This window comes from Squalius cephalus (genome assembly GCF_949319135.1).
Source record: "Squalius cephalus genome assembly, chromosome: 21".
Lineage (NCBI taxonomy): Eukaryota > Metazoa > Chordata > Actinopteri > Cypriniformes > Leuciscidae > Squalius > Squalius cephalus.
Genome location: NC_137142.1, coordinates 33,916,576 through 33,929,879, shown reverse-complemented (window position 1 = coordinate 33,929,879; position 13,304 = coordinate 33,916,576). Strand labels below are relative to the sequence as shown.

At 35.1% G+C, this 13,304-nt stretch overlaps 1 protein-coding gene across 1 annotated transcript in view; it reads left to right on the top strand.

The window, feature by feature from the left end:
- nid1a (nidogen 1a) overlaps positions 1 to 13,304 on the top strand; it is a 43,242-nt gene that overhangs the window by 19,689 nt on the left and 10,249 nt on the right. Inside the window, exons 13-16 of the mRNA XM_079855639.1 lie at positions 2,643 to 2,861; positions 5,366 to 5,532; positions 9,771 to 9,897; positions 11,474 to 11,645. Coding sequence (XP_079711765.1) covers positions 2,643 to 2,861; positions 5,366 to 5,532; positions 9,771 to 9,897; positions 11,474 to 11,645 — 685 coding nt within the window. The remainder of the gene's footprint in view (positions 1 to 2,642; positions 2,862 to 5,365; positions 5,533 to 9,770; positions 9,898 to 11,473; positions 11,646 to 13,304) is intronic.

Sequence of the window (13,304 nt, the reverse complement as noted above, 5' to 3'; positions counted from 1 at the left end):
TGCATGGTGTGATTTGTACATCAGGCTTGAAGGAGTAGTTAAAAATTTCCTGATAATTTACTCACTCCATCCAAGATGTCTTTCTTCGGTTGAAAAGAAATTAAGGTTTTTGAGGAAAACATTCCAGGGTTTTTCTCCATATAGTGACTTTAACGGTTATCAACGGGTTGAAGGTCCAAATTGCTGTTTCAATGCAGCTTCAAAGTCTCGACATGATCCCAGCCGAGGAATAAGAGTCTTATCTAGACAAACCATTGGTAATTTTCTAAAAAAATAAACATTTATATACTTTTTAACCACAAATGCTCGTCTTGCACTAGCTGTGATGCGATTTGTTTTATTGTTTTATTTTTTAGTACGTTGCTGTATTGTTATGTATGATTGGGTCTAATTCATGAAACATTCGTAAATATACGAGTAAATATGTGAGTGATTTGCGCGTAAAGAGACATTCCCGAAAATTCTTCTCCTGATTCACAAATACTTCGTAAACGTCAGATGTGATAGTGAAATGTGTGTGTGGGTTAATGAATTCCAATCAGTCGTAAATGGGACGCGCGTGCACGCTCATTCTCTCAATTACCATAAATCCCGCCCATTAAAATCCGACTGACAACTATATGCATCATATTATGACACCAAACGAAGGATTTCAACATGTCTTCTCAAAAGCGAATGAAGAAGAGAAATTTCTCAGATGCAGAAATCGAAGTTTTATTATCAGAAGTTCATTCAAAACGCCACATTTTATTTTCAAGCGTACATAGTGGCGTATCAGCTCCTAAAAAAAGGATTTTTTAGGTAATAATGCTTTTACCTAAATGCTTTAGGTAAAAATGCTTGGCAGCAGATGCAGTTAATGGAATTTCATCTGTTAATCGAACAGTCCCAGAAGTGAAAAGAAAATGGTTTGACGAAGCTTGACTGCAACACTTGTGACTTGCGGACTTGTAAAAAAAAAAGAAAGAATAAACAGCTTGAATATAAAAATAAAGTTAAAAAAAATTACAAAAAAGATTTAAAAAAAGACTTGCGGACTTGTGTTCCGTTTGCAGATGCTATTACTGGCTCTCGTAATAAAAGTAAAAAGAAAAAACGTATGTAATTACTATAAATAATATTTTTTCAAAATGCTGTGTAAATATGTACCCGATTAAGGTGAATTAAAATGCAGCCTTATTAATGAGCAAAAAGTTCGGATGTTAAACGCACTATTTACGTGTGGCTGGGAGCAGGTGTAGATTTCTTTCGTACCAACTAACATTTGGAAAATACGAACATTTTAATGAATCCGAAAATTTACGCCAGAACCACTTTACACACAATTTACACAAAAATTCGTTCTGCTCGTGTTTCATGAATGAGACCCAATGTGTGCACTCCATTTTTGTCTGTATAATGTATTGTTTTATGTTATAAGAATATTTTTTTGTTGAAGTCTATAGACCCCAGGAAGAATAGCTACTGCTTTTGCAGCAGCTAATCTTAATAAACTAAACTAAACACACATTACGTAATCACGGTGAAAGGTCACGCATGACGTAGGCGGAAGTACAGACCTAGTGTTTACAAAGCAAACGTGCAAAGACTAAGTCAAACGGCATTTACAAAAAAATAAAAGGTAAAACAACGATGAAGCTGAAGGAGAGATTTTCGCCTTTCGAGACATTTTCCTCCTACGTCAGGTCACCGCCTGACCTTTCCAACGTGATTACCGGTACATAATGCGTGAAGTCGTGGACGTGCAAGAAGAGCATTTGTGGTTAAAAAGTATATAAATGTTATTTTTTTTAATAAAATGATCGCTGGTTTGTCTAGATAAGACTCATACCTCGGCTGGGATCGAGTCGAAACTTTGAAGCTGCACTGAAACTCACATTTGGACCTTGAACCAGTTGGACCCCATTGAAGTCACTATATGGAGAAAAATTTTCCTCAAAAACCTTAATTTCTTTTCAACTGAAGAAAGAAAGACATGAACATCTTAGATGACGTGGGGGAGAGTAAATGATCAGGAAATTTTAATTCTGAAGTGAACGACTCCTTTAAGCATCCAGCCTTGAGCAACACCACAGTATCGCAAAGGAAAAGGAAGCTGAGAGCTGTTTTTACCCACAGTTCAAACCATAAACCTTATCAGTCGTTCTAATGACAGACGACCCTCAACTCTTTAAATATTACAACATGACCTGACATCTTGACCTCTGAGTTCGAGGTTAAACCCTGTCGTCATGAATATGAGCTCGGCAGCTGCATGTCTGCTGGGAACTGGCCAGTTGCTTTGGGTTCTCAGAGTTTTAAGACCCCGTGAAATCAATATCGTTGAGTTTTGTGACTTTTAGTCCATGTTTCTGAGCTGTAAGGTCATCTGTGTACTAGTGCAGTCCTAGAAATAAGCTTTTATGCAGAAATGTTTGGGGTCGGTCTTAAAAGAGTCTCTTCTGCTCAACCAAGACTGCATTTATTTAATCAGAAATACAGTAAAAACTGTGAAATATTATTACATTTTAAAACGGCTGTTTTCGAATGTGAATATATTGTAAAATGTAATTTATTCCTGTGAGCTGAATTTTCAGCATCAGTCTTCAGTGTCACATGGTCCTTCAAAAAAGTATAGGGTTAAGTGTGTGTGTTTTGTTCAGACCGTGAGAAGACACGCTGCGAGCTGCATAGGGAGAGCATTCTGGGCGCGGAGTTTGAGCCTCGCGGTCCTCGTCCCGGTCAGTATGTGCCGACCTGTGATGCCCAGGGCGCATACGAGCCCATGCAGTGTCACGCCAGCATTAGGCAGTGCTGGTGTGTGGATCGTGATGGACAGGAGATCTCTGGCACCCGCATGGGACCCGGACGCTTTCCTGAGTGTGAGTCCTCCACATGCTTTACTCATAGGCCATGCTTACACCTGGTATTAAAGGCGTAGTTCACTTTCAAAAAAATGTTTGCTGATAATTTACTCACCCCGATGTAATCCAAGATATCCATGTCTTTCTTTCTTCAGTTGAAAAGAAATTAAGGATTCCAGGATTTTTCTACACAGAATGGACTTCAATGGCAACTAACTATACCAATGTTCAAAGAAGGTTCAGATGTCCGTCTCAGTGCAGCTTCAAAGTCTCGACACGATCCCAGTCGAGAAATAAGGGTCTTATCTAGTGAAACGATCGGCCATTTAAAAAAAAAAAAAAAAAAAAAAAGCCTTTTTAACCACAAATGCTCGTCTTGTACCATCTCTGAGATGCGCCACGTATTACGTCATCACGTTGGAAAGGTCACGAAAAAAAATAAAAAAAATAAAAAAAATATTTAAAAGTTGGAGGAGAAAATTAGATGCAATTTTTCACCCTTCCCTACCTTTCTGAACCGGAGTACACAGACAAATAACTTCGCTAGATGATGTGATGTGTGACCTTTCCAACGTGATGACGTAATATGTGGTGCATCTCAGAGATGGTACACGACAAGCATTTTTTTTTTTTTTTTTAAACCGATCGTTTCGCTAGATAAGACCCTTATTTCTCGACTGGGATCGTGTCAAGACTTTGAAGCTGCACTGAGACGCACATTTGAACCTTCTGTGAACATTGGAATAGTTGGTTGCCATTAAAGTCCATTCTGTGTAGAAAAATCCTGGAATGTTTTCCTCAAAAACCTTAATTTCTTTTCGACTGAAGAAAGAAAGACATGGATATCTTGGATGACATCGGGGTGAGTAAATTATCAGCAAAATTTTTTTTGAAAGTGACCTAATCCTTTAAGATGCATTTTGGTCGATCGGATCACAAGTGGACGATGCTAAATACAAAATGTTTTAAAGGAGAACTCCGGTCAATTTTAACATTTTTTTGTACATTTGGAGTGCTGTCAGTACAGAGAACAATGACAAAAATCGGTGTTGCCTACACCGTGTTATCCTCTTTTTAAAATTTGCACCCTGTTGACTTCAATGGGGCAAGTTTTAAACCGGCTTTTAGCCTCTTAACATCCTTGATGTGTCATTACAAGTGCACAGGTCATGTGAGTGATTCCTTCAGAGTGAACACGGGTGAATCTGACTGCAGTAGATGTGAAAGATATGAATAAAAGTGATGTTAATTCAGCCAGCGCACATACCTGTATTTACTTCCAGTTTTCGGTCGAAGTCCACAGTAGTCGATTGTCGAGTTCACGCAGTTAGTTAGTTGCCTATGATCACGCGCGTGAACTCGACAATCGACTACTGTGGACTACTATAACAGGAAGAAAATACAGGTATGTGCGCTGGCTGAATTAACTTCACTTTTATTCATATCTTTCACATCTACTGCAGTCAGATTCACCGTGTTCACTCTGAAGGAATCACTCACATGACCTGGGCACTTGTAATGACACATCAAGGATGTTAAGAGGCTAAAAGCAGGTTTAAAACTTGCCCCATTGAAGTCAACAGGGTGCAAATTTTAAAAAGAGGATAACACGGTGTAGGCAACACCGATTTTTGTCATTGTTCTCTGTACTGACAGCACTCCAAATGTACAAAAAAATGAGCTCAATGTTAAAATTGACCGGAGTTCTCCTTTAATAAATTATTATTAAAATATTTTAGAGCTTGACAATAAAAATTATAATGAAATTAATAAAATATAAAAACCATGTCTTCTTATGATTTGATTTGTTTCCATGGTCTATAAATCACACTTAAAATTCCCTTACACCTTAATTTTTTCAGCTAACACCTTTTTTTATTTTTAAACCATTTGTTTATTTTAAAGCTTTTAATTTTTTTTAATTTTTAGCCATCTTGCGTCCCGCTTGGAAGTGTGTTAAGGCCTCCTTGGTTGAGACTGTAGTGGCAAACAATTTTACATCACTGAATAAGAGACAAACATGGATCAATTGTCTTTAACAATTATTTATTTAAGGAAAGGTCAGCAGTCATAGTTGTTCCTCCCCCAAGGTTGTTTTCCCGAGGCTACATCCAGATACATCTTAGCCATAACTAACATATTGTTTAGATTTGTCTATCATACTTAATCATATTACACCCTTGAATGGAGACTCTCTGTCTTGGTCATACATTCAGTCACATTAACTTTTGTCCGGTCATATACAAGGACATACACATACATATATTAATAAGAATATGTATCGACACCACATTAATCTAATTACCATCATATTTCTAAGATTCTATGAATGTAATTAAGTGCAAACATAATAGAACATTAAATTTCTTCCACAAGAACCACTGGGAGAATTCCTACATAAGCAGCTCTTTAGGTTTTGGAGCAAAGCGAATGTTTTTATTGCCACATTGACGATTTTCTGTACATAGAGGTAGTGGATTCCCATAGTCATTTTATGTTCCTCTCTTTATATTCCTCCTCAGGTCCTGGTGATTTCCCCGGCCCGATTAGACCAACACCCAACCCCAACATTACTCCTTTGCCTCCCGGCAGTCACGTCCTCTTTACACAGAGCGGGAAGATTGAGTACGTTCCTCTGGAAGGTCATGACCTGAAGAAGAATGAAGCCAAGACTGCACTGCACCTCCCGGTAAAGCTTTAACCCAGCGTGTCTGTTAGTGTAATGTGGAAGAAGAGAGTTTATACTATTGATGGGAGAAACAAAGCTTTTCGAAACTTTGAATCAATTGCTTTGCAAAATGATGTGCTCAAAACGTGACGCCTGCTGGTCATAACGGTGTAAAAGGTCAAGTGCGAGATAAGATGTAAGTAGCTAACAGCGTTAAAAAAAAAAAAAAAAAGCCCAAATGTAAATTCACAGATGATTTACAGAGAAAATTCCCGTGTTTTCGTTTCGGTCGGGATCCGTGTAAAGCAGAATGAATGAACTTCAAAGCTGGCACGCACGTGTCAGTGTCAAATAAAGGTGCTTTATGTAGAAGCCCACATGAAGAAAGTATAGGCTACAAGAGAACATCAGGAGGATTGAAATTGTTTTTTTACTGAAATAGTGTAGTAGATTTTTTTATTTTAGTAGTAGATTTTTAACCTATGGCCATGAAAATAAATAGTGTCATGTAAAAGGTGTTAAAAGCTAAACTTTTAAAAAAATGTTTTAATAGTATTCTATTGTTGCGGGCCAAACATTGAATGGAAGGGATGTGCTACTTTATGTATTAAAGTACAATAACATAGTTGCAAGGTTGTGAATGCATTTGTCAAGTATTTTTTGATGCATTCACCCCCAACCACGCCCCCACCCCTTAGCCATGCCTCCCTAAACCACGCCCCCACCCTTAGCCATGCCTCCCTAAACCACGCCCCCACCCCTTAGCCATGCCTCCCTAAACCACGCCCCCACCCTTAGCCATGCCTCCCTAAACCACGCCCCCACCCTTAGCCATGCCTCCCTAAACCACGCCCCCACCCTTAGCCATGCCTCCCTAAACCACGCCCCACCCCTTAGCCACGCCTCCCTAAACCACGCCCCCACCCCTTAGCCACGCCTCCCTAAACCACGCCCCCACCCCTTAGCCACGCCTCCCTAAACCACATCCCCACCCATCAACCACGCCCCCATCCTCTTTTCTGAAAACTAAAATATGGTCACCCTAGCTATATAAATGAACGTGACTTGACTATGTAGAAGTGCTTGTGTGGAGTATGTTTAGACTGAATGAACATCATTCAAAAAAATGTTTTGCTCCGTGGATTCATCCAGAAGTCTTTCCCCTGATTCATTCCCTGATGCTTTGAGGCTCTGGTTTGCATTAGTGCAAAGCCTGTTTAGGGATGTTAGCAACTTAAGAGTGAATGTGTCACTGTGGTTTGTGTTCAGCTCGTAGTTCGTCTCTCTCGGCTGGATTGTTGATAACACGGAGCCAGAACTGCTGGGGGGGATCGCTGGGGAATTTTAGGATTGCTTACCTCCTGTTTTTCTTGGAAATGTCCGTATGAGAGAAATTGTGTTTATCGTAGCCATATGCTGCCTCTGCTGATTACATAACCTCCATCGGCATGTAGCCGTATGAATGTGAGGAGAGATTCCAGGAGAAACAGACCAGACAATTTACAGAAGAAAATGATGTTAGCATGCATGTTTTCCACAGACGCCCTGGACTGAACTGGTACTTCGTAAAGTGTAAAAATGTACATTACAGTTCAAAAGAGTGGGGTTTATGAGATTTTTTTTAATGCTTTTCATTATGAAAAATACAGTAAAAACGATAATATTGTTACTGTTTCAAACAGCTGTTCGGTAATCGGGCTGATTTAATTTTATTTTAATGTTATTACGTTTATTTTTGCATTATATTACCACAATTGTCTACAGTATAGTTTGGAAGCTTGTTTCCGCCACACGATAAAACATTTTAAAAGATAATTGCGACTTTTTATCTCACAATTGCGAGTTTACATCTCGCAATTCTGACTTTATTTCTCAGAATTGCGTGAAATAAAGTCACAGTTGCGTCTTATAAAGTCAGAATTCTGACTTTTTTCTTGCAATTGCAACTGTATATCTCGCAATTCTGACTTTATAATACGCAATTGGGAGATATAAAGTCAGAATTGCATGATATAAAGTCGCAATTGCATGTTATAAAGTCAGAATTGTGAGATGTAAACTATTCTGAGGTTAATAAAAAAAAAAAGTTTATATCTCACTTTATATCTTTATATCTCACAATTCTGAGAAAAGATGTCAGAATTGCGATATATAAACTAGCAATTATGTTATAAAGTCAGAATTGCGTGATATAAAGTCGCAATTGCGAGAAAAAAAGTCAGAATTCTGACTTTATAAGAAGCAATTGCGACTTTATTTCACGCAATTGCGACTTTATTTCACGCAATTGCGACTTTATTTCACGCAATTCTGACTTTATATCTCGCAATTCTGACTTTATATCTCGCAATTGTGACTTTATAACATGCAATTGTGACTTTATTTCACGCAATTCTGAGAAATAAAGTCACAATTGCGAGATGTAAACTCGCAATTGTGAGATAAAAAGTCGCAATTATCTTTTAAAATGTTTTATTCTGTGGCGGAAACAAGCTTCCTTAGTATAGTGCTATCATCCAATCATTGACTCATTTACGATGATCAAACCAGTTATTTTTTGAATAATCGTCTATGGAAATATTTCCTGTATTGTAACAACTTCAGTTTGATCTAATTATTGAGGATCGCACCGTAAAGTACGTGCATGAAAAAATGCGAACATTATTGTTTTTAATACATCAGAAGTTTCACCCAAACCTAAAATAGACTTTAGTTGTAATTAATATTTTAAGATTTGATGTTTTTTGTATTGTATCTTGCAAAAAATAAGGTGATCAGATATTATATATTGTGCATACACATACGGCTTTCGCGCTCCCCTTTAAATCACAAAATATGCCTTAGAAAATTATGCAAATCGGTCTTAATAGTTCTTAATGCAAAATGCAATTCTCAGTTGATTTTGATTTTATTTCCATGCATGGTTAGCAGAGTACAGTAAAATACTTTCTGTAACATGTCAATTTTCGATCATTTTAATGCTTCCTAAGCTGAATAAAATGAATAATTTCTTTCAAAAAATTTTTTTTTTTTAAATGTTAATGTATTATTAAAGTATAAATATTAGTATAAACAAATTGAGAAATCGACCCGTGCTGATGCTATTATATTCAATGTTCCTGCTTGTTTTTAGAAGCGTATATATGTGTTAAAAACTGTGTGCATGTTCTCACATTATCTATTTTTTAATCTATTAATTCATAATTATGCAAGTCAATTGCTTTTTTGCATGTTTTTACTATATACCTTTGCTAGTTTGCTGTATCTTTCAGCTCTAATAGTGAAGCACACTCAGCTCGATTTAACATATTTTGATGGTTAATAATATTAACCATCTCACATTTCAGATAATATTGGGTCTGTTCGTATATATTACATCATCTTCCCAATACCAAAGACTTTATATGAAGACGGTGCACTCGTATTACTTATGAATGGGAGAAAGTGCAATGTGCAATATGGCAGAATAAGTCCCGCCTTCTAAATAAAACAGCCAATCGCTGAGTAATAAAGTCATCGCATCACTGTTAGAAGAATAAGCTTTTAAAAAATACGCTTTTTTAACACTATTTGAGCATAAGAAACATCTTTTATGGGACTAGTCATGTCAGATTTTGTTGCTGATTTGAAATATGTTATTTAATTGTGAGTTCGGCAAGCTGTTTTTGAGATTTCAGGATTCCCCCATATAACTAAATAGGACTTGGTCATGAATGAAATGTCCGCTGAGTGAACAGTCTTTCCATGAAATGGACTTTGATATACAGTACATTATAAGCAACGTCAGCACTCGTGGACAGTGCTTCAAACTGTTCAAACAGTTGTGTAAACATGCTCAGTCTTCATAAATATTGTGGTTTTTCACTATTCCTGATTATTTTGGCAATTGATTTTGTTCAGCTAGACATTTGGCTAATGCACAAGGTTTGTATTTTCATCTCTTGACTCCTGAAAATGAATTTTTATGGGTTATTGTGTGCAGCACTGTTAGGAAATCATAAATCTGAATGAATCTTCATTCCCATCTGGCTCTCATTTATTGCTCACATGTTAACATTTACTGTAACGACTAACATCAGTGAAGCTTATTAAACAAGAGGAAATTCAAGCATACGTTAAAAACAAAACTGGGCCGAGAGTCATTTGACTCATGTTTTGTCTAGACAGACAGACTGAATGCCTGAGGAAAACTTCAGTGCCGTGTTGTCATCTTAAACACTTCCATGCATGTTTGTGAGATCTTTTTATTGTTTTTGCAGGATAAAGTGGTGATTGGGATTGCTTATGACTGCTTGGAGAAGATGGTGTATTGGACAGACATCAGCACACCTGCCATCAGCAGAGCGAATCTACAAGGAGGAGAGCCAGTCTACCTCATTAAATCAGGTAGAGTTCATTAAGACTCGTCCTAATGTCTTCCCAAACCTGTGTGATTCATGGGAAATTTTGATTTCATGGGACACTGGTTAAAATCATCTCAGTCTAGAGGTGGGCGATATTTAAAAAATATATATATATATATATATTTTTTTGCCAGTATCACAATCCACAATCTTTTTCATGTTGGTTTTAAGACTAGTTGTTTTTTTATTAGGAAAAAAAATTAGGAAAACTAGGAAATTTGTTTCCGCTTTGTTTTTATTCCGAAATTAGTTTTTATCTCCCAATTATGATATTTATAACTCACAGTGGCAAGTTTATATCCCACAATTCTGAGATTTTTCTTGCAATGGCGAGTTTGTGTCTAGCAAATAAACTCACATTTGCAAGTTATAAAGTCCAAATTGCAGGATATAAACTTATATTATATATATATAATTTATTTATTTATTTATTTATTTATACTTTTATTTATGTATTTATACTTTTATTTATTTATTTATTTTATTTATACTTTTATTTATTTATTTATTTATTTATACTTTTATTTATTTATACTTTTATTTATTTATTTATTTATTTATACTTTTATTTATACTTTTATTTATACTTTTATTTATACTTTTATTTATACTTTTATTTATACTTTTATTTATTTATTTATTTATACTTTTATTTATTTATACTTTTATTTATACTTTTATTTATTTATACTTTTATTTATACTTTTATTATTTTATTTATTTATACTCTATTTATTTATGCTTTTATTTATTTATGTATTTATACTTTTATTTATTTATTTATTTATTTATTTATTTATTTATTTATTTATACTTTTATTTATACTTTTATTTATACTTTTATTTATTTATTTATTTATACTTTTATTTATTTATACTTTTATTTATACTTTTATTTATTTATACTTTTATTTATACTTTTATTCTTTTATTTATTTATACTTTATTTATTCATTTATACTTTAATTATTTATTTATTTATACTTTATTTATTTATACTTTTATTTATTTATGTATTTATACTTTTATTTATTTATTTATTTATTTATACTTTTATTTATTTATTTATATATACTTTTATTTATTTATACTTTTATTTATACTTTATTTATTTATACTTTAATTATTTATTTATTTATACTTTATTTATTTATTTATACATTAATTATTTATTTATTTATACTTTATTTATTTATTTATTCTTTATTTATTTATTTATTTATTTATTTATTTATACTTTATTTTATCATTGTTGTTAAAAATAAGAACAAAAATGCACATTACAAAAAAAATAGGACAAATGCAATATAAGGAAGTTACAAATTAAATGAACTTTTGAATGTTCTCTGAACATTGTGAAACATTCCATAATGATGAACCGGAATGTTCCCTACATTTTTCTGTTAGATGGGATAAGATTTTCCGAACTGGAACTGATGGAATGTGCACTGTAGCACAATACGACCATCTCTCTGTACAGACCGTGGAGACATTTTAATCATTCCCAATCTAATATGGCCATATCGCAAACCACTATCTCAAACTGTCTCTTGTTTCAGATCTGGGCAGTCCTGAGGGCATCGCTATTGACCATCTGGGCAGAAACATGTTCTGGACAGACTCCATGAAGGACAGAATTGAAGTTTCCTCATTAGACGGATCACAGAGACGTGTCTTGGTTAACACAGACCTGGTTAACCCAAGAGCTATCCTCACCGACCCCACCAATGGGTGTGTTGCATAAATTGCTTGGAATAGTGTTCGTTCTTTTTTTTTTTTTTACTTTATACTGGTCAACTGGGCATAAAAACGTAGATTATTCTAATTTGAATCAGAAAAGTAAGACTACTTATTAAGACACAGTCTCGACACAGTTTCTGCCACTGGCCACAGGGTCTAAAACTAACACTTCAAATGTGAGGGAAAGAGCGGCTTGGCAAGTAAAGAAAATGTTACTTTCCTCCCAGATAGAAATGCAATGTAATATATGGTTAAATCAAATTGTAACACCGTGTCCTAACCAGACGCGTAGCGATGCGATAAGATTCCAGCGACAAGCAATTTGCCTGTCCACACCAGACGTGACGCGACTGCAAGATGCGTCAAAATTCAATCAAAACCCACAGCCAATCAAACAAATATCAAACAATCAAATAGCAGTGTGTGGGTGGAGTCAGCCAATCAGAACAGTGTGTGAGCGGAGCCAGCCAATCAGAACAACGTGTGGGCGGAGTCAGCCAATCAGAACAGCGTGTGGGCGGAGTCTCGCGGCACCAGAGAGTAATCTTGACGGCACTCGCAAGAAAATGGATAAGTACATAATCAAATTCACAAATATTACACCATTTAAACATTATTTAAAATACATACTGAGTAACTAAAACAATCTTTGTCAAAGAATACACTTGTTTGTTCACAGTTTGAACATTCTTGTTTCCCCATTTGCTTAATTTCAATATCTGAGGGGAATTATCTATTGTTGCTTTTACAGCCACAAAGCTGGAGCACTAAATGATATTCAAAGTCACATTACACGCTTTTAACATTAAATAAAGCACATAAACAGTACCTGAGATTATCATCGCCATACTTTGTGTTTGTTGTTCCAGCGCGACGTCGCAGAAAAATAGAAACCGTTTCTAAAATAGAATTGTTGCATGTCGCCGTCGCTCCTGGTTAGGACAAACACTCTGATTTACATGGAAAAGAGGCTTTTATCGACGCGTGTAGTTAGGACACGGTGTAAGAAGGATAATCGGAGCCTTGTAAGAGATTTAATAATGTTTAATAATAAAGGCTGATCTATGCCTGCTCAAAAATTGTGTGTAAAGACGTCATGCTGCTTAAAAGTAAAACCAAATTATGACCCACCTCAGTCCCTAGTATCAAAGTATACAGTCGAAATTGTTGTGTAAAGACAGCTAAATGCCAGCTCTGAAGCGCTTGTGTGCCACATTTGGCATAAAAATATCATTATTTTATTAAAAATAATTGAAAATATGGCAGGTGAATTTACACATTTGACCTATGCTAGTTTTGTCAGTTTTACAATAAGCTTCCATTTGTTAAAATGAGTAAACCACATTAGTTAACAAGAACTAACAATGAAAAATACATCTAAAGCATGTATTAATCTTAGTTAATGTTAATTCAAAGATTTACTAATACAAGTAAGTTGATATCATTTAATGGACCTGAGCTAACAGGAATGAACTAACAGTCATCAACATTAACAATGATTAATAAATTGTGTAACAAATGTATTTCTCATTGCTAGTTAATGTTAGTTAATGCATGAACTAACGGGGCTTCATTGTAAAGTGTCACCGTTTTGTTTATATACTTATTCTTGGCATTATGAATTTGAGTGATTCCCAAAGTACCGCTAAT